This window comes from Ovis aries, chromosome 3, assembly GCF_016772045.2.
Source record: "Ovis aries strain OAR_USU_Benz2616 breed Rambouillet chromosome 3, ARS-UI_Ramb_v3.0, whole genome shotgun sequence".
In the NCBI taxonomy this organism is placed as follows: Eukaryota; Metazoa; Chordata; class Mammalia; order Artiodactyla; family Bovidae; genus Ovis; species Ovis aries.
The window spans coordinates 6,215,657-6,240,205 of NC_056056.1; the positions used below are offsets into that span (position 1 = coordinate 6,215,657).

General features: G+C 56.0%; 1 protein-coding gene across 7 annotated transcripts in view; it reads right to left on the bottom strand.

The window, feature by feature from the left end:
- HMCN2 (hemicentin 2) overlaps positions 1–24,549 on the bottom strand; it is a 172,512-nt gene that overhangs the window by 60,721 nt on the left and 87,242 nt on the right. For all 7 annotated transcript variants that reach the window (XM_027966283.2, XM_042245526.1, XM_042245524.1 and 4 more), the window contains exons 26-46: positions 23,308–23,502; positions 22,292–22,422; positions 21,809–21,956; positions 21,331–21,457; positions 20,174–20,328; positions 18,935–19,213; positions 16,969–17,250; positions 16,191–16,299; positions 15,798–15,967; positions 13,452–13,606; positions 12,903–12,999; positions 11,731–11,826; positions 10,071–10,247; positions 8,921–9,078; positions 7,767–7,890; positions 6,941–7,116; positions 5,590–5,686; positions 5,289–5,408; positions 2,672–2,833; positions 1,571–1,852; positions 253–420 (exon numbers count right to left, since the gene is read on the bottom strand). In XM_027966283.2, coding sequence (XP_027822084.2) covers positions 253–420; positions 1,571–1,852; positions 2,672–2,833; positions 5,289–5,408; positions 5,590–5,686; positions 6,941–7,116; positions 7,767–7,890; positions 8,921–9,078; positions 10,071–10,247; positions 11,731–11,826; positions 12,903–12,999; positions 13,452–13,606; positions 15,798–15,967; positions 16,191–16,299; positions 16,969–17,250; positions 18,935–19,213; positions 20,174–20,328; positions 21,331–21,457; positions 21,809–21,956; positions 22,292–22,422; positions 23,308–23,502 — 3,408 coding nt within the window. The remainder of the gene's footprint in view (positions 1–252; positions 421–1,570; positions 1,853–2,671; positions 2,834–5,288; positions 5,409–5,589; positions 5,687–6,940; positions 7,117–7,766; positions 7,891–8,920; positions 9,079–10,070; positions 10,248–11,730; positions 11,827–12,902; positions 13,000–13,451; positions 13,607–15,797; positions 15,968–16,190; positions 16,300–16,968; positions 17,251–18,934; positions 19,214–20,173; positions 20,329–21,330; positions 21,458–21,808; positions 21,957–22,291; positions 22,423–23,307; positions 23,503–24,549) is intronic.

Here is a 24,549-nt window from a genome sequence, read left to right on the forward strand (position 1 = left end):
GCAGGACTTATCAGAACCTTGACTATGCAAGTGGTTCCTGTGGGTCTCAAGGAAAATCGAACAGGAAGCCTTTTCCAGACTTATTTAAACCTTTTTTTTTTTTTCCTGGAGCACCTCATCTGACCAGCGTTTTGGGGTGCACTCTTGGGAGACTAATAGCTGAAATGATTATCCCAACCATGCTGGGCAGGGCAGGATCAGAGGTCACAGGCATGTGATGGACAGAGGCAGCAGCTGAGTATCAGACCTTACCTGCTAAGAGGTAGGTGTTCTCCCCAGGGCTGACAGGCTCGTCCCCTCGGAACCAGCGGACCCCTGGTGGTGGGATGCCTGTGGCTTCACAGAACAGTGACAAGGGGCTGTGCAGGGTGGCTGTGACATTGGTCAGTGGGCCCAAGTCGCCAATGAGCTCTGGAGGCACTAGATACAGAGAAGAAGCCGCATTCAGGATGCAGATGGTGCTGTATGCTCACTCCCATCTCCCCACTGGCCTCCCTAATCCCCCACCCCCAATCTCAGAGCTGCTCCCACTGAAGGGGGTGAGTGGTGGCCACATGCTGGACTCTGGCATCAGGCTGAGGCCTCAGTTTCCCTGACCCCTCAGAGGAACGCCAGGAGAATCCAACAAGGACATGTGTGAAGCCTTTAGCTCAGACCCTGGTACGGAGCAAAACTGAGCAAAGGAGAAAGAAATCAGAGCCACAGGGAACACAGATGGGACCCCAGACCCACACAGCAGAGTCCCATTCAGAAAGGAGGCCCCACTGGCAGGGACAGGTGGGCGAGGCCTGGGGTCCCAGCAACACTGGAGATATGATAAGAAGGCCTTCCCTAAAGGACCCCTGCCCACCTCTCTCCTTGTCTCTTCCCACTCCTTGCCTCCAGCCTGAGGTATGCAGTAGGAGCTCAGTAAAAGATTAGAATCAGGAGGCTGTTCTAGCCACTCTGCTCTAGGCCTCCGCAGAGTCTGTTCCCTCTGCCCGACACTCTTCCTCTTACCCCAGCTCCTGATGAACTCCAACTTAGCCTGTACATTTCAGCTTTAAAAGTCACCTCCTATAGGAAGCCACCCTGACTTCCTAAGACAGATGACAGATGGTCTAGCTGATCTCTTCGGGACACCCAAATCCCAACATCGCACAGGAACCATGCAGAATAAAATCTGCCCAGAAGAGAGCAGGGAAACAGCAAAGGAGAGAGAGGAAAAGGGACTTCCCTGGCGGTCCAGTGGTTAAGACCACCGGCTCCAAATGCAGCGCGGCCTCAAGTTCGATCCCTGGTCAGGGAACTAGCTCCTACATGGTGCAACTAAAGATCCCACAGGTGGCAACTAAGTTCTGGTGCAGCGAAATAAATAAACAAATAACTCTTTTAAGTGGGGGGAGAGGAAGGGAAATGAGGACTATTTGGAGCAGGTCCTGATTTTGAGAGCAGTGTTCGCAGCTTCCCCTGACAGCAGCATTCGCCGGAGGCCTGGCTCCTGGCAGAACAAAGAGGTGGCCCCAGGAACACGGAGATGGAGGCTGCCTTGCCGCTTTCTGCCCTCCTCCCGGAGGCTGCCGGTCCTCACCGAGCACGGAGAGCGAAAACCTCCGCTCGGCCCTCCCGGCCTCGTTCTCGGCCACGCAGCTGTAGCGCCCGGCGTGGGCAGGCTGAGCCCGCGCCACGTGCAGATTCTGGCCGTAGTTCTGGAGCCTCAGGCCGGGCTCGGGCCCCACGGGCCACCCGTCCCGCTCCCACGTCACCCTGGGCGCGGGTTTCCCTGTGGCGTTGCATTCCAGGCTGGCCTCCTCGTCCTGAACCACGGACACCTCCGCGTAGGGCTCCGGGGGACCGGCAATCTGCGGGGGAACTGGGGTGGGGAGAAAGCACGTCGAGCGGGGCGCGGGGAAGGGGGCTGCTGGGCACCACGCCTCAGGCCAGGCTCTGCGCTCGCCTCCATCTGGCATGTGTACCCCCTGCCTCTCGCTGGCCGTGTGACCTTAGCCAGGTGACCTCACCTGTCCGGGCCTCCACTTTACATCTCTATAATGGGATCATCACGGCATCCCGGCCCCCTCTCCCATACCCTGGGAATCACGGGAGGGCCTGTCATTTGGACAATGAGCTCACAGCACGGTGCTGAAGATTTGTAAGGACTTGTCTTCCTTGGAAATCAGGAGCTTCTAAACAGTTGTTAGGCCTGGGGGTGGGGGTGGGGGATAGCTCCACAGGTGGGATTCTACCCAAGAGGTTGGACGGTAGTGTTCTTGGTTTTATTTTTTAAAATGATTTTTATAAGGCTGAGATATTTAATTTTATCCCCCACAGGATAGGTAGATGGAGACTTGAGTTTCCATCACGTATAGGAACTCTATATCAATTTTACATTTCTTTAGTTTCCAGGTGTTTCAAGCTGTGGTTTCCTTTTTCTCTCTGGGTCATTGGGGGTCTCTTGGCATCAAGCTGCTTGCTCTCTCACGGTCAGGAGCTATAAGAAGCTGACTTGGAGGGGGCAGTTAAAATGGCAGTAATCTAAAGGGGGACAGGAGAATCCAGCTTCTGTCTTTGCTTGGGTTTTGGGGATGAGGTCTGCCCTGCCAGGGGGCCTCGTTGCCCACCCTTCAGGCTGACCCCTTCCAGCCCCTTCCAGCCCCTTCCGCCTGGCCCAGGTCATCCCAGTCCGACTCACCATACACCACTAGCTGCTGGTCCTGGCTGCTGTTTCCGGCCACGTTGTTGCACTCACAGGTGTACGTTCCCTCCTGGTCTGCCTGGGCCCGGCCCAGATACAGCAGCCGCCCCACAGCTGACACCTGCCCAAGGCTGGCCCCCTCCCTGGGCAGAGGCTGACCTGGATGCATGAGAAAGAAGCCCTTGGTCCCTGGTCCTTCCACCTTGAATATCTGTCCTCCCATCCATCCTGGCCAACTCCTGCTTATCCCATAGATGCCCACTAAACATCACCTCCACCAGGAAGACTTCCCTGAGCGCCAAATCTGATCCCAGAACCCCCCTCTGATAACCCACAACTCTGAGCTTCTCCCCAACCCAGCTCTACTTACAGGTGGCACATCTGAATCCCTCCCTGGCCTGGGCTGTCCTGGAGGGAAGACCCTGCCTCACTTTCCCTCTGGGGTCCTTGGAGGCTCTCCGGGGCCTGGCATATAATAGGGCTTAGTGAAGGCTATTGAGTGAATGACCCATCTGTCTAGCTACAGCGGTGGGAGAGAGAAACCAAGCAGCAGGCACACCTGGCAGCAAGGAGACCCCGATGCAGGGAAGGATTTTGCAACCCTGTAGGCGCTAACTTCCATCACCCTGCACCTGTTCACGGAGGAGCAGCCCTCTGGGCTCCCATCATCCACCAGCACGTGTCCCAGCCAGGGGAGGGGCCCGGGTGGCCACACGACACGCTCCCTCACTCTCACATTCTATTCTCTGTCCACGCTGTCTCCTCTGGTGATTTCAGCTTGTCTTGTCACTTCCGGATTTATTCTTAGCCCAGACGTCTCTGAGCTCCAGACACCTCTGGCTGACTGCCCATTTAACATCTCATTGGATGTCTAACAGATCTGAAAATTAAAATGCTGCAAACTCCTGGTCTGGCCCCATAAACCTGCCCTCACAGCCTCTCTGTCTTGGTGATGGTAGCAACTCTCTCGATTGCCAGGCCAAAACTTCAAGTCATCCTCGGCTCCTCATTCTCCTTAGCCCTTTATCCCAGCCATCAGGAAATCCTGCCAGCATCACCTCTGAAATGCATCCAGAAGACGATGGCCGCCTCTCAATACCTCCTGGCTACCCACCTAGTCCAGGTGCCAGTTTCTCTTGCCTGGAGTCCTTGCAGAAGCCCCCTCACTGGCACCCTGCTCCCACCCTTGTTCCCAATGGTCTGTTCTTTTCATGCTGGCAGGAACTTGCTAAGTACAAACCAGATTGTGTCCCTCCACAATCAGCACCTGCACCTGTCTCCATCTCCATTCCAGACTCCTAAAACAGCCCATCTCACTCAAGGTAAAAGCTGGGATCCTTACAACAGCCTTTGACCCAGCCATCATAGCTCACGTGACCATCGCCAGCTGAATCTGCTGCAACCCCACTGACCCCTCTGTTGTTCTTCAAACACGCTTGACTCACTCCTGCCCCAGGGCCTTTGCACCTGCTATCACCTCTGCCTGGAATGCTTTTCCCTACAGTCGTCTCATGTTCATCCCTCACCTTCTTCATGTCTGCTTGGTCAGCTTAAAATGGCAAATCCCACCGCTCCCCCAGCAACCTTCTCCTCTTTCTTGGCTTATAGTTTTCTCCAAAGCATTCATCACATCAGCTATTAAGTCATTTACAGGCACACCTCAGAAATAGCAGTTTCAGTTCCAGAGTACCGAAATAAAGCAAGAATCGAAATGAAGTGAGTCACATGAATTTTTTGGTTCCCTGGTGCATATACGCTGATACCAGAATCTGCAATATTATGTGAAAAGAAAACAACGTACACAACTTAATTAAAGATAGTTTAAAAAGCTAACCATCATCTGAACCTTCAGCAAGTCATAAACTTTCTTCAATAGTAACATCAGAGATCACTGAGCACAGATCACCACAACAGACTTAATAATAACAATGAAGTCATAAATACTGCGAGCATTGTCAGACTGTGACAGAGACCCAAAGTGAGCAAATGCTGTTGGAAACATGACGCCAATAGACCTTTTGGAGGCAGGGTTGCCATAAACCTTCGATTTGTAAAATACATAACACCGGTGAAACTCTAAACACAGTGCATTAAAACAAGGTATGCCTGTACTCCTTTCTCACTGATTATCTGTCTTGATCCACTGATGCATTTCTAGGACCTAGAACGATGCCTGGCACAGACAGGCTCTCAGTAAATACTAGTTAAATGAATGAATTCCAAATGTTCCCTGAGCATCTGTTTTGTACCAGGTACTGCTAAGCCCCTGCTGAATTCCCAGACGATGCCTCCCGGGGCTCAGGGATTCATGGAGCAGCAGACACTGAAGGGCTAAGGTGGGTGACATGACAAGTTAACACACAGGGGCGGTGTCAAGGAGGTCCTCTCCCTAGACTGGGAGGGAGGTCAGGGAGGGCTTCCTGGAAGAAGAGACATCCGACGGGAGGCCGTGAGATCAGTCTAGCTCTCACTGGCTGAGAGGGGGCTGGAGGGGGGTGGGGGGGGGCCTCTCTAACCAGCACTTGCACCTGTCTCTATCTCAGCCAGGGTCGGAAGCAAGGGCAGGGAGAGCCTCCATGGGTGGGGCAGTGAGCCTGGGGCTCAGCCAGCCTACCGTCCTTCTTCCAGGAGATCCTGGGGAAGGGAACGCCCCGACAATCGCAGGAGAGCCTGGCGGGGTGCCCCTCGGTCACGGTCAGGGTGCGCGGCTCCCGCGAGGGGAACACTGGAGGGACTGAGTAAACATGGAGCAGAGGTGAGGAGGGCGGGAAGCTGGGGGCCGGGGTGAGAGAGAGCCCCCGGGGAGAGGGTGGGGCTGGGGAAGGCTGTGTCCTGGGACCCACTCAAGGCAGCACCGCCCTCCGCCCTGGGCTTGAGAGCCAGCCCCAGCGCAGCCCAGCCGGGGAGACCCTCACCCCAGACATTGAGGTTGTAGCGCTTCTCCGAGCGGCCCACTTGGTTCAGCGCCTCGCAGGTATAGCGGCCTGTATCCCCCACATCGGCTCTGTCCACCTGGCCGGGAGCAAAACCACCCATCAGGGGTCCAGCACAGAGATGGTACCACATCTGTGTGACCCTGGGCCTGTCACTTTCCCTCACCGAGCCCATGCTCCCACCTGGAACCTGGAGGTTGATAAGCCAATGGTAACACCCACTGTACCTCCAGCACCGGGAAGTTTCTGGGAGCCAGGGGCTTGGTGGCCCTGCCAGCCTCACCCCACTGCGCATCTATAGCCATGTCCCAAGGGGGAGGCGGAAGGGGCCCTGTCTCAGGGGTCAGATCTTGACCTGGGGGATAATGGAGCCGGGCTGTGGCTTTGAAGAATGAAAGAGGAAGGAGGGGGCAGTATTCCAGGCGGAGGAAGCCAAACTGAAGGTGCTCAGAGTTAGGAATGATCACATCACAAAGTGTAGGGCGCTGGGGGAAGGAGGAGCAGGCTGGAGCGGAGCATGCTCCCCAAAAGCTTGGAGCTGTGCCCCCTTCCCCTAGCTTTTGTGGATGAGCTGTTCTCTGGGGCAAGTGGAGACCACACAGGCACTCTCTGGAATTCTCCCTGCCAGCCCAGGAGAAAGGTGTCACCGTGCTCACAGGTCAGAGAGGTCGAGACAGGAAGTGACTGCCACAGTCAGGAGGGGCCGATAACAGTGAGATCTGGGCCGACTCTAGACCACCCCGACTAATGAACCCTTGCCTTGCCGGGCCAGATGAAGGGCCTTAAATGCCCAAAGGCAAGAAGGCTTTCCAGCAAGGAGTGAAAAACGGGTGGAAAGCTTTGAGGGGAGGGAAGGGGCTGAGAAAGACTGATGCTGAAGCTGAAACTCCAATACTTTGGCCACCTGATGCCAAGAGCTGACTCATTTGAAAAGACCCTGATGCTGGGAAAGATTGAAGGTGGGAGGAGAAGGGGATGCCAGAGGATGAGATGGTTGGATGGCATCACCCACTCAATGGACATGAATTTGAGTTGGTGATGGACAGAGAGGCCTGGTGTGCTGCGGTCCATGAGGTCGCAAAGAGTCAGACACGACTGAGTGACTGAATTGAACTGAACTGAAGGGGCTGAGAGAAGCTCCCAGGGCTCAGTCCTGGGGCTTCGCTCTCCATCCCAGTTTGGCTGAAAGCAGCTCTGCTGGGTCTGGGGACTGAATGGGCTGCAAGTTGAGATGAGCTGAACTGATATTGGAGGCTGTGTCCCAGCCCGCCCGGGTCAGGGCTCAGCTCTGCTCACGGTGGGGCCCTCTTTGGTGGCCTGGGAGGCCACACACCTCCAGCAAGGCTTTGTCTGCAGAGAGGTGGACGCCGGGCCGGGGCTCCAGAGGGCGGCCGTCCTTGCGCCAGCTCAGCACGGGAGGGGGGTAAGCGTGGCTTCGGCACTCCAGGGCCACGGACTCGTTGGCCACGACAGACACGTTCCGCTCTTCTCCGAGGATGCTGGGGGGCGCTGCGGGAGGGGGCGGGGCGGGGGCTGTCTTAGGCAGGTGAGTCGAGTCCCATCCTGAGTCAGAACCCCCCCCCCCCGGGCCCTTCCAGCAGCCAGGAGCAAACACGGGGGACAGGGAGGTGCCGTGAGGATGGGGGCCACCCCCTGAGCTGAAGCCCTCTTGTCCTCCCCTCAACAACTGGCAGAGGAGACCCCCAAACCTCAATAGGATGGTGGGTTATGACGTCAATATTCTGATTATGATTTTGTACTTTACTTTTATAAATTTTTTAAAAAGAAATTTTAATCTTTATTTATTTAAGGTCTTAGACCAGGCCATGCACAGCATATGGGATCTTAGTTCCCTGATCAGGGATCAAACCCGTGGCCCCTGCATTGGGAACACAGAGTCTTAACCACTGGACCCCCAGGGAAGACCCTTGATTTTGTACTTTAGCTGTATCAGATGTTACCACTGAAGAAAGGGCCCGCCAGTCCACCTGTCCATGACAGGGGAGCTCACAGTTTAAGATATGGGCCGGGGGGTCCAGCGGACCCTACGTGAAGGCAGATGCAGTCTCAGGACAGACCTGTCACATCCACCCTCCGGGGATGCCCCAGCCCCACTGTCTTGAGCCCGCACCCGGTAGCCCCCGGGGCCCAAGACTCACTGTGGACACGCAGGATGACGTCCCGGCGGTCCTCGCCCACTGCACTCACGGCCACGCAGGAGTAGCTGCCAGAGTCGGAGGCCCGGGCACTGGACAGCATGAGGACCCGGCCCCCAGGGAAGACCTGTACCCCAGAAGAAAGTCCACAGGCGATCAGTCCCCTTCACAAGCTGGCATTGCTGGCAGGCGCACCTGGGCAGCTGCCCCAGGCCCCCAAGGCCCCCAGCAATGCAGTGGAAATGCAAGATATACCCGAACCTCAGAACCTCTGCTGGCTGGTGGGCAATTCCATCGGTCCTGAGAAAGGGTCCCCTGGGGAGTAGGGCTGGGGCTGGGAACCCTTGAGATATTGGCCAGTCCCCATGCATAAGATACACGACAGATTTCAAAGGGTTTGTACAAAAAGGAGAAGGTAAGATGTCTGGTTAATGGCGTTTTATAACGATCACTTGATATAGCGACACTTTCTGGATATACTGGGTGAGCTAAAATGTATTTTCTATACAGCAGTTTTTAAAATATTCTCGTTTTATATAGCCAAAGGGTATTCTGTTTGCTTGTTTCTTTGTTTATTCGTTCATTTATTTTGCCTGCACTGTGCAGCTTGCAGGCTCTTAGTTCCCTGACCCAGGATCAAACCCCTGGCCCTTGCAGTGGAAGCACGGAGTCCTAATAACTGGATAGTCAGGAAATGCCCTAAAATGTATGATTAAAATTGGCTTCACCTGTGTCTTTTTACTCTGTCTAATGCAGTTACTAGAAAATTTTAAATTATCTATTCGGTTCCTAACATATATTACATTAACATTATGTTATGTTCAGTTCAGTTCAGTCACTCAGTCGTGTCCGACTCTTTGCGACCCCGTGGACTGCAGCAGGCCAGGCTTCCCTGTCCATCCTATGCACAATGCAATATACGTTATGTTACACTACGTTATGTTATGATTGTATCTTATATTGGTGGTGGGCCTTGTTCCTGGAGACCACCTGGCCCCTGACCCCTTTTAGCTGCTCTCCTTCCTCCCTGCAGCCAGCCGTCCTGGGCCATCACTGTTGCCCTCTCTCCCTGGTGTTCCCAGGCCCTGATCTCCATTCCCAGCACCTACTGAGGCACCAGAGAGGTGAGCTGGGCCCCCACCCCCACCCCCACTGACCTGGAGACCAGTGGTCCCTGCAGTGGACACGGGGTTTCCATCCTTCAGCCACATCAGCAGGGGGCTGGGAGCCCCGGTGGCGTTACAGGTCAGCCGAACTGGGCTGTGGAGCAGCACGGGGCCTGGGAGGCTGGGCGGCAGCGTGATGCGCGGGGGCACTGCAGGGCAAGGGTGACACGGGGCACAGGCTGAGCCCCGCTGAGGGCGAAGCAGGCAGGGCCCCTGGCCGGGCACCCCTGCAGGAGTGCATGGCCACTAACGAAAGCTCAGGGACAGCCACTCCCAACATAGGCAGGGCATTCCCCGGGTCTCAAGGCTGCTTGTTTCATCCTTCTGACCCCACAGATGAGAAAGCAAGGCTTAGAAAGGGCCAGTGGGCCGGCCCAAGGTTGACCTGGCAAGAGCAGCCCTTGAACTTGGGCCTCCTGGTTACTGTGAGGTCATCATCATGCCGATGGTGTAGGGGTCACAGGGGTTGAGAATGCCTGTTAGGGTGATCAGTGGTCTTTGATGTTACTGTGACTCACCCAAGGCTCAGATGATAGCAGTTTTTAGCAATAAAGTACTTTTTAATTAAGGAATGGCCATGTTTTAGACACAGTACTATTGTGCACATAACAGACTACATAATACAGTGTGTATAGAACCTGTCTGTGCCCTGGGAAGCCAACGAAACCCACGTGGCTTGCTTTATTTTGGTGGTCTGGAACCGAATCTGCAATGTCTCTGAGTTGCGTCTGTACCCAATAAATGTGGTTGGAGAGAAGACAGACAGATGGAGGAATTGATGTTTGAACAGATGAATGGTTGGGGGAAGGACAGCTGGATGGTTAGATGGGTAGGTGGGTTAGATGGGCAGAGAATTGAATGGTTGGTTGAATCAATGGATGGACAGTTGGGTGTTTCCATGTGTAGATGGAAGAACTGATGGATGGATGGATGGATGGATGGATGGATAAATGATAGATGGAAGGAAGGAAAGATAAATGAAAGGAAGCATGGATGATCGATGGGTGAATGGATGATGGATGAAAGATGGGTGGTGGATGGAAGAAGGGAAGGATGGATGGGTGAGAGATGGAGGAACAGACAGGGACAAATGGATGGGCAGCAACTCTGGGGACAGAGCCCCTTAGTCGTGGCAGCTCACCGTTGACCCGCAGGCTGTACTGCAGCTCTGCGCTGCCCACCACATTGGATGCCACACAGCGGTAGCTCCCAGCATCAGAAAGCTGGGCTTGCTCAATGAGAAGAACTCTCCCATCAGTTGACACCATCGCTCTGTTCCAGGCAGAGACAGGCTGGCGGCCCTTAAACCAGGAGATATCTGGAGAAGAGAAGAGAGATGCAAGGGTCCCTGCCAGCCTTTCAGAGTGTGCCTGCATCCTGTGCATCCGAGGGGGGCTTCCAGGGTGCCCATATGGTGCGACTTTATTTCAGGCACTGGAGAAAGCCTGAAAGGAAGACGGATGGGAGCAGAATACGGCAGTTGTCTGAGATGGAATCAAAGGCAGAGAGGGACACAGGCTGGAGCAGCCAGGAGCAAGAACAATCAAAGCCAGCCTGGCCCCTTCACATCTTACTCCTGCCAGGAGACCACCCACGAGGCAGATCTTTAAAAGAGAATACAGTACACCCCAAAACAGCAGCCTCATCATTATGGATCAACTGTGAATAGATACATGGACCCCAGGTTCATAGCAGCACTATTCACAGTAACTGAGATAAGGAAACGACCTAGATGTCCATCAACAGATGGATGGATGAAGAAGATACGGTACATATATACAATGGAATATTACACAGCCATGAAAAAGAACAAAACAATGCCATGTGCAGCAGCATGGATGGAACTAGAGATTATCACACTAAGTGAAGTAAAGACAAATGCCAGAAAGAGAGAGACAAATACCATTTGATATCACTTGTATGTGGAATCTAAAATATGATACAAAAGAACTTATCCATGAAACAAAAACAGACTCACAGACAGAGAGGACGGCTTTGTGGTTGCCAAGGGGGCGTGGCGGAGGGAGAGGGATGGAGTGGGAGGCTGGGGTCAGCAGATGTCAGCTATCACGTATAGGATGGAGAAACAAGGTCCTACTGTACAGCACAGAGAACTGTATTCAATATCTTACGATAAACCATGAAGCAAAAGAATATTTATAAAGAATGTACATATATATGTACAACTGAATCACTTTGCTGTACAGCAGAAATTAACACAACATTGTAAATTAATTGTACTGCAATTAAAAATAAATTTAATAAAGAGATTATAAATAAATAAGGACTGACTGTATCTTCAACTTCCTCTTCCCATCCTGCCAGGGCCCATGCCAGAACAGGGTTCCCCCACGGCAGAGGGCCGATACCTCCAGGGCTCACTACCCCAGGCAAAGCAGGGTTGCCATGGTTCCGATGAGGGACAGAAATGGACCCTCTTCCTGGGCCCATCCTGTCTGCTGGCCATTCACACCCAGCCCCAGCTTCCAGGCTTTTCCTCAACCGCTGGTCTAGAGAAGATTCTCACCCCCCAGCCTAGGGGCAGCCCCATGAAACCACGAACTCAGCAGAAATCCTGCAGGTTTGTTTCAGGCAGCAGCACAAAGGCTCTGGGCCCTGGTGTGTAATGGGCATGAGATAAACAGCTGTTGAGAAGGACGAGGGAACGTGGGGGAGGGAAGGGGAGGGTCTGCTGATTTCATCCTCAGCCAGAGCCGTGCCTGGAGCCCTGGCTGACCTCTTCAGATGGGAACTGGGTTGGCTGGAGGTGGCTTTCAGACAAGAGGAGGGGTCTTACTTACCAGGAAAGGGCACACCGGAAGCCAGGCACTCCAAGGTCACAGAGGCATTTTCTAGCACCGCCTTGTTGACCAGACCTGGCTCGATGCTGGGAGGCACTAGGGGAGACAAGGAGATCCTGGCTTTGGGTGAGGCTCCAGGCAGTTCATCTCAGCCACCCTAAGACCCCTCCCCAGCCTTCCCAAGGGGGCCTGGGCAATAAGGCACCCCAATGGCTCACATTTGCTGATTAAGGAATCCCCTCCTGCCCAAGAACAAAGGCGCTAGGAGGCAAGCTTTATTTCAATCATACAAGGATGACCCTGGCACCCAACCCCCCCTCCCCCCAGGAGCAGCCAGCATCAGGCACAGTGGGGAGGTGGACCTCAGGGACCCCAGGGACCCCAGGCAGTCATGAGGGATGACAAGGGCAAGGAGGTGCCCATATACCCAAGGACCTAAGTGAGCCCTCAAATGCATAAAACAAGTAAAGATACAAATGAATGAGAACAGGCTGTCCACTGAAAGTCTAACAGAAAGTGATCGAAAGGAAGGCTTCCCTGGTAGCTTAGTGGTAAGGAATGCGCCTGCCAATGCAGGAGACGTGGGTTCGATCCCTGGTCTGGGAAGATCCCACTTGACATGGAGGAACTAAGCCCGTGCGCCACAACTATTGAACCTGTGCACCAGAGCCCGTGGTGGTGCTGAGCCTACGTGGCCGCAAGCACTGAAGCCCACGTGCCCTAGGACCCATGTGCCAGAATAAGAGAGGCCGCCACAATGAGAAGCTGACCGCAGGTAGAGAGTAGCCCCTGCTGGCCGCAGCTAGGAAAAAAGCCTGTGCAACAAGGAAGAATCAGCACAGTAAAAATAAATAAGATAAGTAAAATTATACATATATACACACACATATATATAAACAACCAAAAGGGACCACAGTAAATGACTTTCTACTCATTTTATCTTATTGGCTGCACTGCGCAGCACGTGAGATCTTAGTTCCCCGACCAGGGATCAAACCTATGCCCCCTGCAGTGGAAGCGTAGAGTCTTAACCATGGGACCACCAGGGAATTCCCACTGACATCTCAAGTTAAGTATGTGACATTGATTTTAGGACCCCCAGCCATCTCGGACCTCTCGCAGTGGCCCTGCAGGCCCTCAACCACCCACCACCCCGGTCATAGTCTCCTCACCTAACACCCTGAGCGTCACTTCCCTCCTGCTCTCCCCGGCCAGGTTAGTGGCAACACAAGTGTAGGTGCCTTCGTCCTTCAGGTCCACCTTCTCGATCTGGGGGGACAGGAGGAAGAGCAGGTGTGTACCAGGGAGCTGGGCGGGGCCTGGGGTCAGGGCGGTCAGAGCGACACTGGGATATGGTGAGGGGACAGGCTACCGCTGACCCCAGGGCAAGAGAAAGTGAGCATGGGCGCGAGCTTGGTTCTGGGGTGGAGTTCTGAGCCCCGCTTTCAGATTCCAGAGGATTCCTCTGATCTTGGGGGATACTCCCCTCCCCCAACTTTCTCCCTCTGGCCACCCAAACTCTGGGGACCCGGTCGAGGCTAAGGGCTCCCTTCCTTCTTCAGACCCAGCACCCCAGCGTCCACTGAGCTTTTCAAGGATGAGTGGACATTGTTTGTTCTGCCCTCGGGCTGCCAGGGCTAGTCTTGGGCTTTCCAGGACCCTAAAAAGCAGCCACTCCACCTGTGCAGTTGTCCCACCAGCCCTGGGGCCCTTGCACATACCTGCAGGCTCCCCCCCGAGGCTGCCAGAGCCACCCCATCCTTCCACCAGCGGAGGCTTGGGGTAGGCACCCCAGTCCCTGCACATCGGAGGGTCACAGGCTGCAGGAAAGGGGCTGTGATGTTCTCACCCCCAACTATGACCACCGATGGGAGCTCTGGGCAGAGGAGAGGCAGGGAGGCCCAGTCAGGTTCAGAAGGAGTGCAATGGGCACCCAGAAACCTCCTCAATGCCTGGGTAGGGAGGGAGTGGCCTTGCAGGGCTGGCCTCTAGCTTCCTCCCACTCAACCCTCCAGACACCTGGCCTTGTGGGAAAGAGCACTAGGCTGGGAGCCAGCAGAGCAGGTCTTTCCCTTTGAAATTCTCCCATCCACCATCCATCATCCATCATCCATCATAGATCCATCCATCCATCCATCATCCATCCATCCATCATCCATTCATCCATCCATCCACTCATCATCTATCATCCATTCATCCATCATCCATCCATCCATCAGCCATCCATCCATCAACCATCCATCTATCCATCCATCAACCATCCATCTATCCATCCATCAACCATCCATCTATCCATCCATCAACCAGCCATCCATTATCCATCTATCCATCAACCATCCATCCATCAACCATCATCCATCATAGATCCATTCATCCATCTATCATGCATCCATCCATCATCCATCCATCCACTCATCATCTATCATCCACTCATCCATCATTCATCATCCATCCATCCATCCATCATCCATCCATCAACCATCCATCAACCATCCATCCATCACCCATCAACCATCCATCCATCATCCATCCATCCACAATCCACCATCCATCCATCCATCTACCATCTATCTATGCATCATCCATCCATCCATTCATTCATCCTGTATCCACTCATCAACCATCATCCATCCATCCATCATCCTTCTATCCATCCATCATCCACCAACCATCCATCCATCCATCCACCATCTATCTTTCCATCATCCATCCATTTATTCATCCACTCATCCATCATTCATCATCCATCCATCCATCCATCATCCATCCATCAACCATCCATCAACCATCCATCCATCACCCATCAACCATCCATCCATCATCCATCCATCCACAATCCACCATCCATCCATCCATCTACCATCTATCTATGCATCATCCATCCATCCATTCATTCATCCTGTATCCACTCATCAACCATCATCCATCCATCCATCATCCTTCTATCCATCCATCATCCACCAACCATCCATCCATCCATCCACCATCTATCTTTCCATCATCCATCCATTTATTCATCCATTCATCCATCATTCATCATCCATCTATCATCCATCCATCAACCATCCATCCACCCATCATCTCTCATCCATCATCCATCCATCATCCATCCATTCATCTGTCATCCATCCACCCATCCATAAACCATCATTCATCCAGAAATTCATCATCCATCTATCCATCCATCAACCACCCACCCATCATCCATCATCCATCCACATGCGCACTGTGCCCCTCACTGCACGAGGCACAGGGACACAGCAGAGAAGGCTCTGTGCTGCCTCCAGAGCTCCCAAGCTGGGCAGGAGAGATGAACAACCAAAGAAGCAATGGGTGCTATGGTCATGAAGGGCTGAGCAGTGCAGATTATAACCATGCTGGAATCAAGGAGGGCTTCCTGGAGGAAAGGAAGATCTAAAACATAGAGAGGAGCTAAGCAAGCAAAGAACCCCACTCCAGTACTCCTGCCTGGAAAATCCCATGGATGGAGGAGCCTGGTAGGCTGCAGTCCATGGGGTCGCTAAGAGTTGGACACGACTGAGCGACTTCACTTTCACTTTTCACTTCCATGCATTGGAGAAGGAAATGGCAACCCACTCCAGTGTTCTTGCCTGGAGAATCCCAGGGACGGGGGAGCCTGGTGGGCTGCCGTCTATGGGGTTGCACAAAGTCGGACACGACTGAAGTGACTTAGCAGCTTAGTGGCAAGCAAGCAAAGAAGACTATTCCAGGCAGAGGAAACAGCATTTGCAGGCTTGAGGTAAGAAAGCCAATGTATTTAAAGAGTTGAATGAAGTTTGGTGTGATCAGTATAAAGAGAGCAAATGGGGTAGGAGAGGCTCGGGAGAGGATTGTGGGCCTGTGGACTGGGGAGATATCAAGTGTAGTGAGAAGCTGAGACTCCGCTCATGTCTGTGTCTCTTTGGTAAGCTGGGGAGTCCAGCGCAGAAGTGCCATCCTGAGATCAGCTCCCACCCTGCCCAAGTCTACAAGGCCTGCCAAAGGCGCAGAGGACCATGGCCCTCTGGCTTCACCCACCCCAGCCCTGGAGCCCCAGGCCTCCTCACCATGCACAGACAGCTCCACCTCGGCCGTGGCCGTGCCAGCCTCGTTGGTGGCCTGGCAAGCGAAGAGACCCGCGTGGCCCAGCTCCACATGGTCGATGTGCAGAGTGGTCCCCTGTGAGGCCACCTGCACCCCGGGCAGCTCCTCCGCCGGGTGGCCATTCTGCAGCCACCTAGGGCATGGCGGGGAGGGGAACAGGTCAGTCTGAGGCCGGGGCAGGCAGGGGAGACGGCACAGGCCAAGAGTCAGGCACATGTCTCTTGCTCTCACGTCCCTGGCTCCGTGGCCTCCTTCATACATCTGAGAGGTGGACTATCTCCCATCCCCAGCCCTCTAAGCATGCTCTTTGCCCACCCCCATCCCCCCAGTTCTGGCCTCCACCACCCCATACGCACTGGATCGTGGGCACTGGGGAGCCCGAAGCGTGGCAGGGAAGGTACAGGGACTGTCCCACGAGGGTGGTCACCTGGCCCAAGCCTTCAGCCACCAGGAGCTGCGGGGCAACTGCAGACAAGAGCCACCATTGGGTGTCTGGAGTTGAGAAAATGCCGGCCTCCAGCCCTCCCAAGTCCCTGTGCCGCCAGAGGAAGACCCAAGCTCCACCTCACCCGTCAAGTCTCCCCATAAGTGGCTCCTCCTCCAGGAGGCCTTCCAGGACCACCCAAGTTCGGCCTCCCCACCAGAGCGGTCTGTTTATTCAGTGTCTGTCTTACCACCAGACCCAGGGCTCAGGAGTCCCGTCTGCCTGTTCCCTAACTTATCTCAGAGTCAGCGGTGGGAAGAAACAGGCAAAAGCCCTGCCCACCTGTCCTGGGACCAGCGCCCACCACCCAGCTTTGGACCTCAAGGACCTCATTGAGCTCCCATTGACCAGGAGCATCTCCTGGAAGACAGATGTCCTCTTCCAGTGGTGGTGTCCTCCACCCAGGGGTCCTCCACCGCCACCTAGGTGGTGACCTAGCCCAGAGTCCTGGGAGGGAACAGGGACCCTTGAACCTGGGAATTTTCCCCATCCACCTGGTAGCTCTGAAGGGCCCCCGCCCAGGTCACAGTGCCCTCATCTGTCTCAGGGCCTGGTCACTTCTCCCCCAGCTTCCACCCCCTCCGCACACAGCCGGAGTGCAAGGAGGAGCCCCCGGCCCAGCGACCCGGGCGGGGCAGGCCTGGGCTCACCCTGCACCTCCACGGAGTAATGTAGCACGGCCTCCCCCGCGGGGCTGCTGGCCACGCAGCTGTACAGGCCTCCGGACGCCTCCCCCAGGCTCTCCAGGCTCAGCATGCCGCCGCCCACCTCCAGCCACGTCCCGTTGCTCTCCACCACGGGCAGCCCCTCGTGGTACCAGGAGATGGTGGGGGGTGGGTAGCCTCTGGCCACACACTCGAGGGTCAAGGGCCTCCCGGCCACGGCTTTCACCACTCGAGGTCCTTCGCCAGTGCCCTCGATGGTGGGTGGGACTAGGGGAGAGACAGGGGGCTGTTCAGGGGCCAGTAGCCCAGTTAAGCCCCTCCCTGACCCCACCCTGTGTGAAACGCCTCCTCCCCGCTCTGCTAGCTGAAAGCCCCGTTCAGACCTCACCTCCTCCTCCGAGCCTCCCCCTAACCCCTGGGGGGAAGCACCGTCTCCATTCTCTGTCCCTTGGTGGCGACCCCCCGCCATTGCCCCCTACTCTCCCTGCATCTTCTCTCCATGCCTTGCTCCCCCAACGAGCTCATCTTTCGCAGAACACTCATCTCTGCATATCCCCAGTAGGTCTCCATATCCACTGAACCCCAGATGACGGGCTCCCCCAGGCCCAAGACCAGAGCTTCTGCTCCTACTGGTCCCCTTCTTGGTCCAAGGAAGCGAGCCGACCCTAGACCAGATGACCCAGCCTGTGGGGGCTCCAAACTCAACCGGGGATGGCCAAGTGGGTAGCTCGGGATGGGGGGTTCTCTCTTCCCATTGGGGAGGGCCCCCCAAGTTGCTAAGCACATGGAGCCGTTGCTAGGAGACATCGAGCAATGAGGGACCAAGGATGGGCTTCTCAACCTTGTGTGGGTCATAAGCCCCACTGAAACATAATGAAAACACATGTGCATTTTCTGTCAACTTCTTAGATCCTCAGATCCCTGAGCTGGCAGCTGGGCTCACTCTCAGAGGGGGCCCGCAGACCCCAGACACCCCAGCTTCCCTTTGGGGTCCCCAGGGCTCCAGCACCCAAGCCGTTGGTGTCTTTGGGGACCAGAGCTCTAGAGCTGACCCTTCGAGAGGAACCACAAGGACCCCACTGGCCTGCATTCCGCCCTCTTAGACTTCACCTGCTCGGCCCATCCCTGCCCATTGATACACACCCTGTCCTCTGAATTCTCTGCGTGCCCTCAGAGCCAAGACCCTCCACGCAGGCCAATGCCCAGCTTAACAGCACACCACCTATAGTTAAGGCTTCCCTGGTGGCTCAGACAGTAAATGATCTGCCTGCAATGCGGGAGACCAAAGTTCAATCCCTCGGCCAGGAAGATCCCCTGGAGGAGGACATGGCCACCCACTCCAGTATCTTGCTTGGAGAATCCCATGGACTGAGGAACCTGGCGGGCCATAGGGTCGCAAAGAGTCAGACACGACTGAGCGACCAAGCCTTTCACTTTATCTATAGTCAGACCCTCTCGGTGTGAACCAGGTCCTCTCACCCCCTAGCGAGGTGACCTGGGTCAGCCCCAGAGCCCACTAGACTCACTCATGAGTTGGGGGACCAGGGCCCTAGTCCTTGAGATGAAATTAGCTGTTGCTATGGCAACCCCCAGGGGGTCTGGACCACAGAAAGTGATTAATCAAGAGCAGTTAGTTATTAGTGGTGGTTTGGGGGCTCTGGGTGCAAGTTTCTGAAAAGCCCTAAACCACGGGGGGAGACCTGACTTTTCCACTGGGCTCTCCCTGGGCCCCGAGATAGACCCATCTCTTGGCCTTAGTTTCCTCTCTGGCCAGGGGAGGTTGGATGAGATGACCCTTCTCCTCGGGATAACTATTCAATCTCATTATCTTGGGCCTCTGCCCACTCCCCTGGCCCACCTTTGGAGCCAGACGGAGGCCACTGTGGCCCAGAATCCTCCCACCGCTCACCCCAGCTGAGCCTTGCTCCTGCCGCACCCCCGGGCCGCTCACCATAAACCTCCAGCCGAGTGGTCTTCTCCACGACTCCCACGGCGTTGCTGGCCTTGCAGCTATAGGTGCCAGCGTCCGAGCCCTGGGCCCGCTCCAGCTGCAGCTGCCGGCCGCCTCTGGTGTAGACCACCTCAGAGCTGGGGACCAGGGGGTCACCATCCTTGAACCAGGTGATATCAGGCGTGGGCACCCCTCGGGCCTCGCACAGAAACCACACGGGGTGGCCCTGCATGACGGCCACCTCGCTCGTCTCATTGGAGCCCCAGATGGTGGGGGGTGCTGAAGACAGTGGGGCAAGCGAAGGTCACAGGGAGGCTGCCCAGCGCCAAGGCGGCTGGTGTCCCACCCCTTGCAGCCCCCAAGCCCCTGCCCGTGGGTCACAGCACTGCACCCGTCACAAGCTTCCACTGCAGGGGGCGGGGAGAGGCGGGGGACTCTGGGGACAGACGGGAGAGGCCAGCTCGGGATATGCTGATGAGGAAGGCGAGCCTGGCCATTGCAAGAGGGGCAGGAGGTGGGGCAGGGGCCGCGGGTCTGGCTCTGGATGCCCCCACCCCCCAGCCCCCGTCCTAAGTGGTTGTATGACCTGGAGAGGTCACTTTCTCTGGGGCTCAGCCTCCTCATCTGTAAAGCGAGGGGCTGAACTGGATTGGGGTCCCACAGGGCAGGTCACACACCACCGGTGGTACCCAAGAGGACCCTCGGGCACATGGACGTACACCTCATAACAGAACAGTTAGGCCCTTCCCAAGCCTCCTTCAGCCCATTTATGACAAAGGACAAGGTGGCTTGGTGTGTCTGGTGTGACTGTGTTCTTAATATTTCTAGCACTTTCTATTCTGCACTTTCTACCACATGTGGGCCAGCTCATGCCTCAGGGGTTCCAACATCCCTCTTTGGCAGCATTTGTTTTCACAGCTTCCTCCCACGAAGGCCAAGCAACCCTGGTTCGCACTTCCCTTTGAAATAGTCAACATCCTTTTAGGTAACTGGGTTTCAGCGGAAAGAAAAGTGACTTGATTTAAAGAAATGACCATCCGGAGTGTACCACGGATAGGAGAACTTGGAAAGCTCGGATGGGGACGATGGGATTTGGGGGACGTTTCAGATTCCCTCTGTCCGTCCTGCTCTGGTTTTACTGGACTGGGGGCAGACTCCTCAGAGATTCCCATTTCTGCCCTCACCCCTGCTCCACACAGTGGGCAGCCCGTGGTAAGGATGGGAAGGGGCCGAGCTCACTGTGGATTCTGAGCTGAAAGTCCTTGGTCTGCTGGCCGGCTGGGCTGAAGGCCACACACTGGTACCAGCCCTCATCTCCCAGGTGACTGTTGGTGATTCTGAGAATCTGGCCATCCTCCTGAAGCTGGATGTGAGGCTCCCCCAGAAAGACAGGTCTGGAAAAAGATGGTTGAGAGAAGTAAGGCCAAGGCGCCGGCAGAGGTGGGCTGCACAGAGGGGGCCTGCTGCTTGGGAAAAGGAAGACTGTAAGACTCACAGTTGCTGAAAAGTACCCACAACCCAAGTGCCCATCAATGGATAAATGGATAAACAAAATGTGGTCCTTCCCTAGAGTGGAATATTATTCAGCCGTTAAAAGGAATGAACTAGCATGGTTGTAGCATGAAGGAACTTCGAAAGCTGTGTGCTAAGGGCAAGAAGCCAGACACGAAGACGCATTCTGTATGACTGCAAGAAATCAATACAAAATAGAGGGAATTCTGTAGAGACAGAAAGCAAGTTAGTGGTTGCCAGGAGCTGGGGGTGAGGGACGAACAGATGAGTGACTGCTCATGGGTGTGGAGTCTCTTTTGGGGGTAATGAAATATTCTGGAACCAGATAGAGCTGACGGATTGCAACCCTATGGATGTACTACGCACACCGAATTGTGCCCTTCAGAATGGTAAAGTGAAGGTGAAGTGAAAGTCGCTCAGTATGTCTGACCCTTTGCAACCTCATGAACTTAAACGGTCCATGGGATTCTCCAGGCCAGAATACAGGAGTGGGTAGCCCTTCCCTTCTCCAGGGAATCTCCCCAACCCAGGGATCGAACCCAGATCTCCCGCATTGCAGGTGGATTCTTTACCAGCTGAGCCACAAGGGAAGCAATGGTAAACTTCTGGTTCAGAATGGCAAACATTATATGAATACCTAAAATTTTTTTTAAAAACCTTTAAAAATACTTTTGAAAAAGTTTTGAAAGTAAAAGGAAGGCTGGCCGAGTGATGAGAAGACTCTGCTCATGGAAGGGGGGGTCTCACCTGGGTGATCTCTGCCTGGGCCCTGGGTGGCTCACGCAATGCACGTCAAACCCCATCCCTGCAGAGTTCCACCTCCCCAGAGGACCCCACACACGCACACTCAATCCAGTCCAAGCTACCCGCCAGGGGCCACTCACTGCCCGTCCTTGGTCCATTCCACCTGGGGTGTGGGGACCCCCGAGGTCCGGCACTCCAGCTCCACCCCTGCACCAGCCAGGCCCACCACCTCCTGGGCAGCCTCGGCTCCAAACACCAAAGGTGGAACTAGGGTCGAGAAAGGGTTGGGCGGGAGGCAGCGGTGAAAAAACCTCAGCTCCTACAATCCCTGCTTGCCCCAGGGCCTTTGCCTGTGCAGGCCCCCTGCCTGCTCACCCTTCCCTTCTCCCACTCGGCCCTCATGGGAAGCTCCCCTAGACCCCTGGCCGAGCATCCCCGGCTCTGTGCATCCTCAGCGCCCGCACTGCTGTTTTGTATCACGTGGTTCCACAGCTGTGCCATGAGCCCCTCTGTGCCCCAGCTTCCAGCAGGCAGTGCCCCCCACACACACACGCCTGACAGGAGAGGGGCTGCAGGGCCAGACACCCCTGGGAGCTGGGGGAGCTCCACCTCACTCACTGAGCACAAGCAGATCAAAGTCCCTCTGGACGGCCCCTGCCTGGTTCTCGGCTCGGCAGGAATAGAGGCCAGAGTCGCCCTCCTGGATCCTGGGAAAGTGGAGGGCCCGGGCTCCATCCAGGAGGCGGTGGCTGCCCACGGCAGGGATCTGAGCAGAAGAGGCCCAAGGAAACTGGTGGAGGGAGGGTGGTCCGGCCACCCCCTAGTCCCCAACAGCAGTGAGGAAACTGAGGCCCAGGTTCCAGTCGGTGACTAGAACCCAGAATGGTACTGTGCCCTCTCCACCATGCAGCCCTCCAGGCTTCATCGTGGGGCCACAGTGAAGGGACCCCCGTGGCCCTGAGCCCCCAATGCATCCCCAAAGACACCTGTCCCCTTGCCACATCTCCCAGCCACATCTGGTTACATGCAGGAACCAGTCCAGAAGGCCTGCACCCTGTCCATATCCCACCCCGAGCCTGTCCACCCCTGGGGGACACCCACCTGGCTCCCGTTCTTGAGCCACGTGATCTCGGGGGCCGGGAAGCCACTGGCGTCACACTCCAGGGTTAGGGACTGCCCCGCCATACCCGACACGTTGGCCCTGCGCCCGTCCTCCCGGAGGCTGGGGGGCACTTGGGAGAAGGAGAAGCAGAGGAGCTGCCCCTCCGCAGGTCAGCCACTTCCAGGGACCCCGTTTGGGCCGTTCTTCCTGGCCTGGAGGGCGGTCCCGACTCCCTCCCTTCGCCAGCTTCTGGGCTTCCAGGACGCCCATTCCAGACCCCGGCCGTCAGGAGCCGTGTGGACCTGGGAGTGGCCACAGCGGCCTCACCCTGGTCGAGCCCAGGAACTCTACTCGCTCTGACAGCCAGCTCTCCAAGCTGTGGGAGCCACCGGTTCCATCCAGTTCTCCACCCAAACGGTTGGCATGGTCACCAAGGAGGGTGCCTAGGGGACCACCCCGCCCCCCACCCATGGAGTCAAGAGTCTCTCTAGGTGGGGCCTGGGTATGTCTTTGAAACAAACTTCCCAGGCAAGTCATTACAGGGCAAGCAGGCGTGGCTGGTTACGGGGAGGCGGAAGGTGGTTCCATTAGGAACCCATTATTAAAACGGCTTCTCTCACCCCCTCTGTGACCCCACGTTGAGGGAAGTGCTCCTCTCCCCTTGCACACAGCACCCTGGATGAGGGGGCCAGGTTCCAGGGAGACATGTGGGCCTTGGGAAGTGGGAATATGAGCCTCAGGCAGTTTCAGCACCTTTAGTGGGAGGTGGGCTTTGACCACTAGTGAGCATTCCAAAGGAGATTCACTCCTAGCCCATTTTAAAGTCATTTATGGAATTCCGGGGATCTCCTTACACTGTCTCCATGGGGGGTTCTCTGCATGAAGAAAGCACTCTCCCAACAACACCCTCAAGCCCTCCCTGACAGGCATGAGGGACAGAGAAGCAAGGAACTGTATCCTCCGGGCAGTGCCCCCCAGGGTACCATCACCCCCCAGCTCTGGGGTCCCTACTCACCATGGACCACCAGCTTGGCTCTCCTGGACGCGGAGCCCGCCTCGTTGGTGGCCTGGCACTCGTAGTCTCCGCCGTCAGAGGGAGAGACAGAGGCCAGGAACAGAGAGCCTTCGTCCAGCACCGCCAGGCCTGGCCGGCCACGCAGCGGCTCAGATGACGGGCCCTTCCGCCACGTGACCTGCGGCTTGGGCGTCCCTGGAAGGGCACCGGCTCGTCAGCACAAACACCCTGTCTCCTTCTCTGTCCACACCCGCACTGCCCACCCCCCACCCGCCCAACCCAGGTGCAAACATCACTGACCCTCCAGGCGGGGGTTGCCTCAGATTCCTCCTGGTCCCCAGGCTGCAGGTGCCCCACACCTGGCCCCTCCGACCCAGGGCTGCACGTCTACCCGGCCTCCCAGCGCCCCCAGAAGCCAGTTCCCTTCTCAGATGACCCAACCCGCCTGGAACTGCACCCTCCCAGGCACTCCCACCGCCCACCCCTACCCAGTGTCTTCCTTTGCCCCCCACCTACAGCTTTCTAATATATATAACATGCACTTTTTTTTCATGCTATATATGGATTTTTTGGTGTATTGTCTGTCTCCCCGCACAAAGTCCAGGGTCTCTGCTTTGTGCCCAGCAGCAACCCCAGCCCCTGGCACCCAGTAGGTGCTACAGGAAAGAAACTAGCCCTCCATGCTCAGCCCTGGTCTCGTCCCATTGGATCATCACATAAACGGTGGAGGCCCCGGCTCGGCCTGGCCTGATCTTCCTCTCTGAGGCACGAGGTGGGCACTGCTGGCCACACACCCCCGCCCCATGAGAGTCCCGATCCCCCAGAACGCCCTTCTCCATCATCCCCCACGTTGCCCTGTCCAGAGTCTTGCTCTGCCACCGGACTGTTGGCTCACAAGGCCTGGCGCACAGTGGGTATGGGATATAAACAGCCGGGGCACACAGTAGGTCCTCAGATCAGTGTTGAAGGCATGACGCAGTCTTCCAAGCAACACACGTACCCAGGAGGTGAGGTGCCCAGTGGTCACCGCCGGGCTCGGGTCTGGTGAGCCCCAGCTCTGCAGAGGTGCCAAGTGACTTCAGGACAAAAAGCAACCCTACTCACAGCCCTGCCCGCTGGACCCTCACCTCCCTTCCTGCCTCCACCAGCGCCCAGGAAGAGGGCAGCTTGCAGCACCTCCGTCACCCCCGTCGGGATCATAGTCATCGCCAAACACCGTCATCATGAACCGCCGCCACTTCC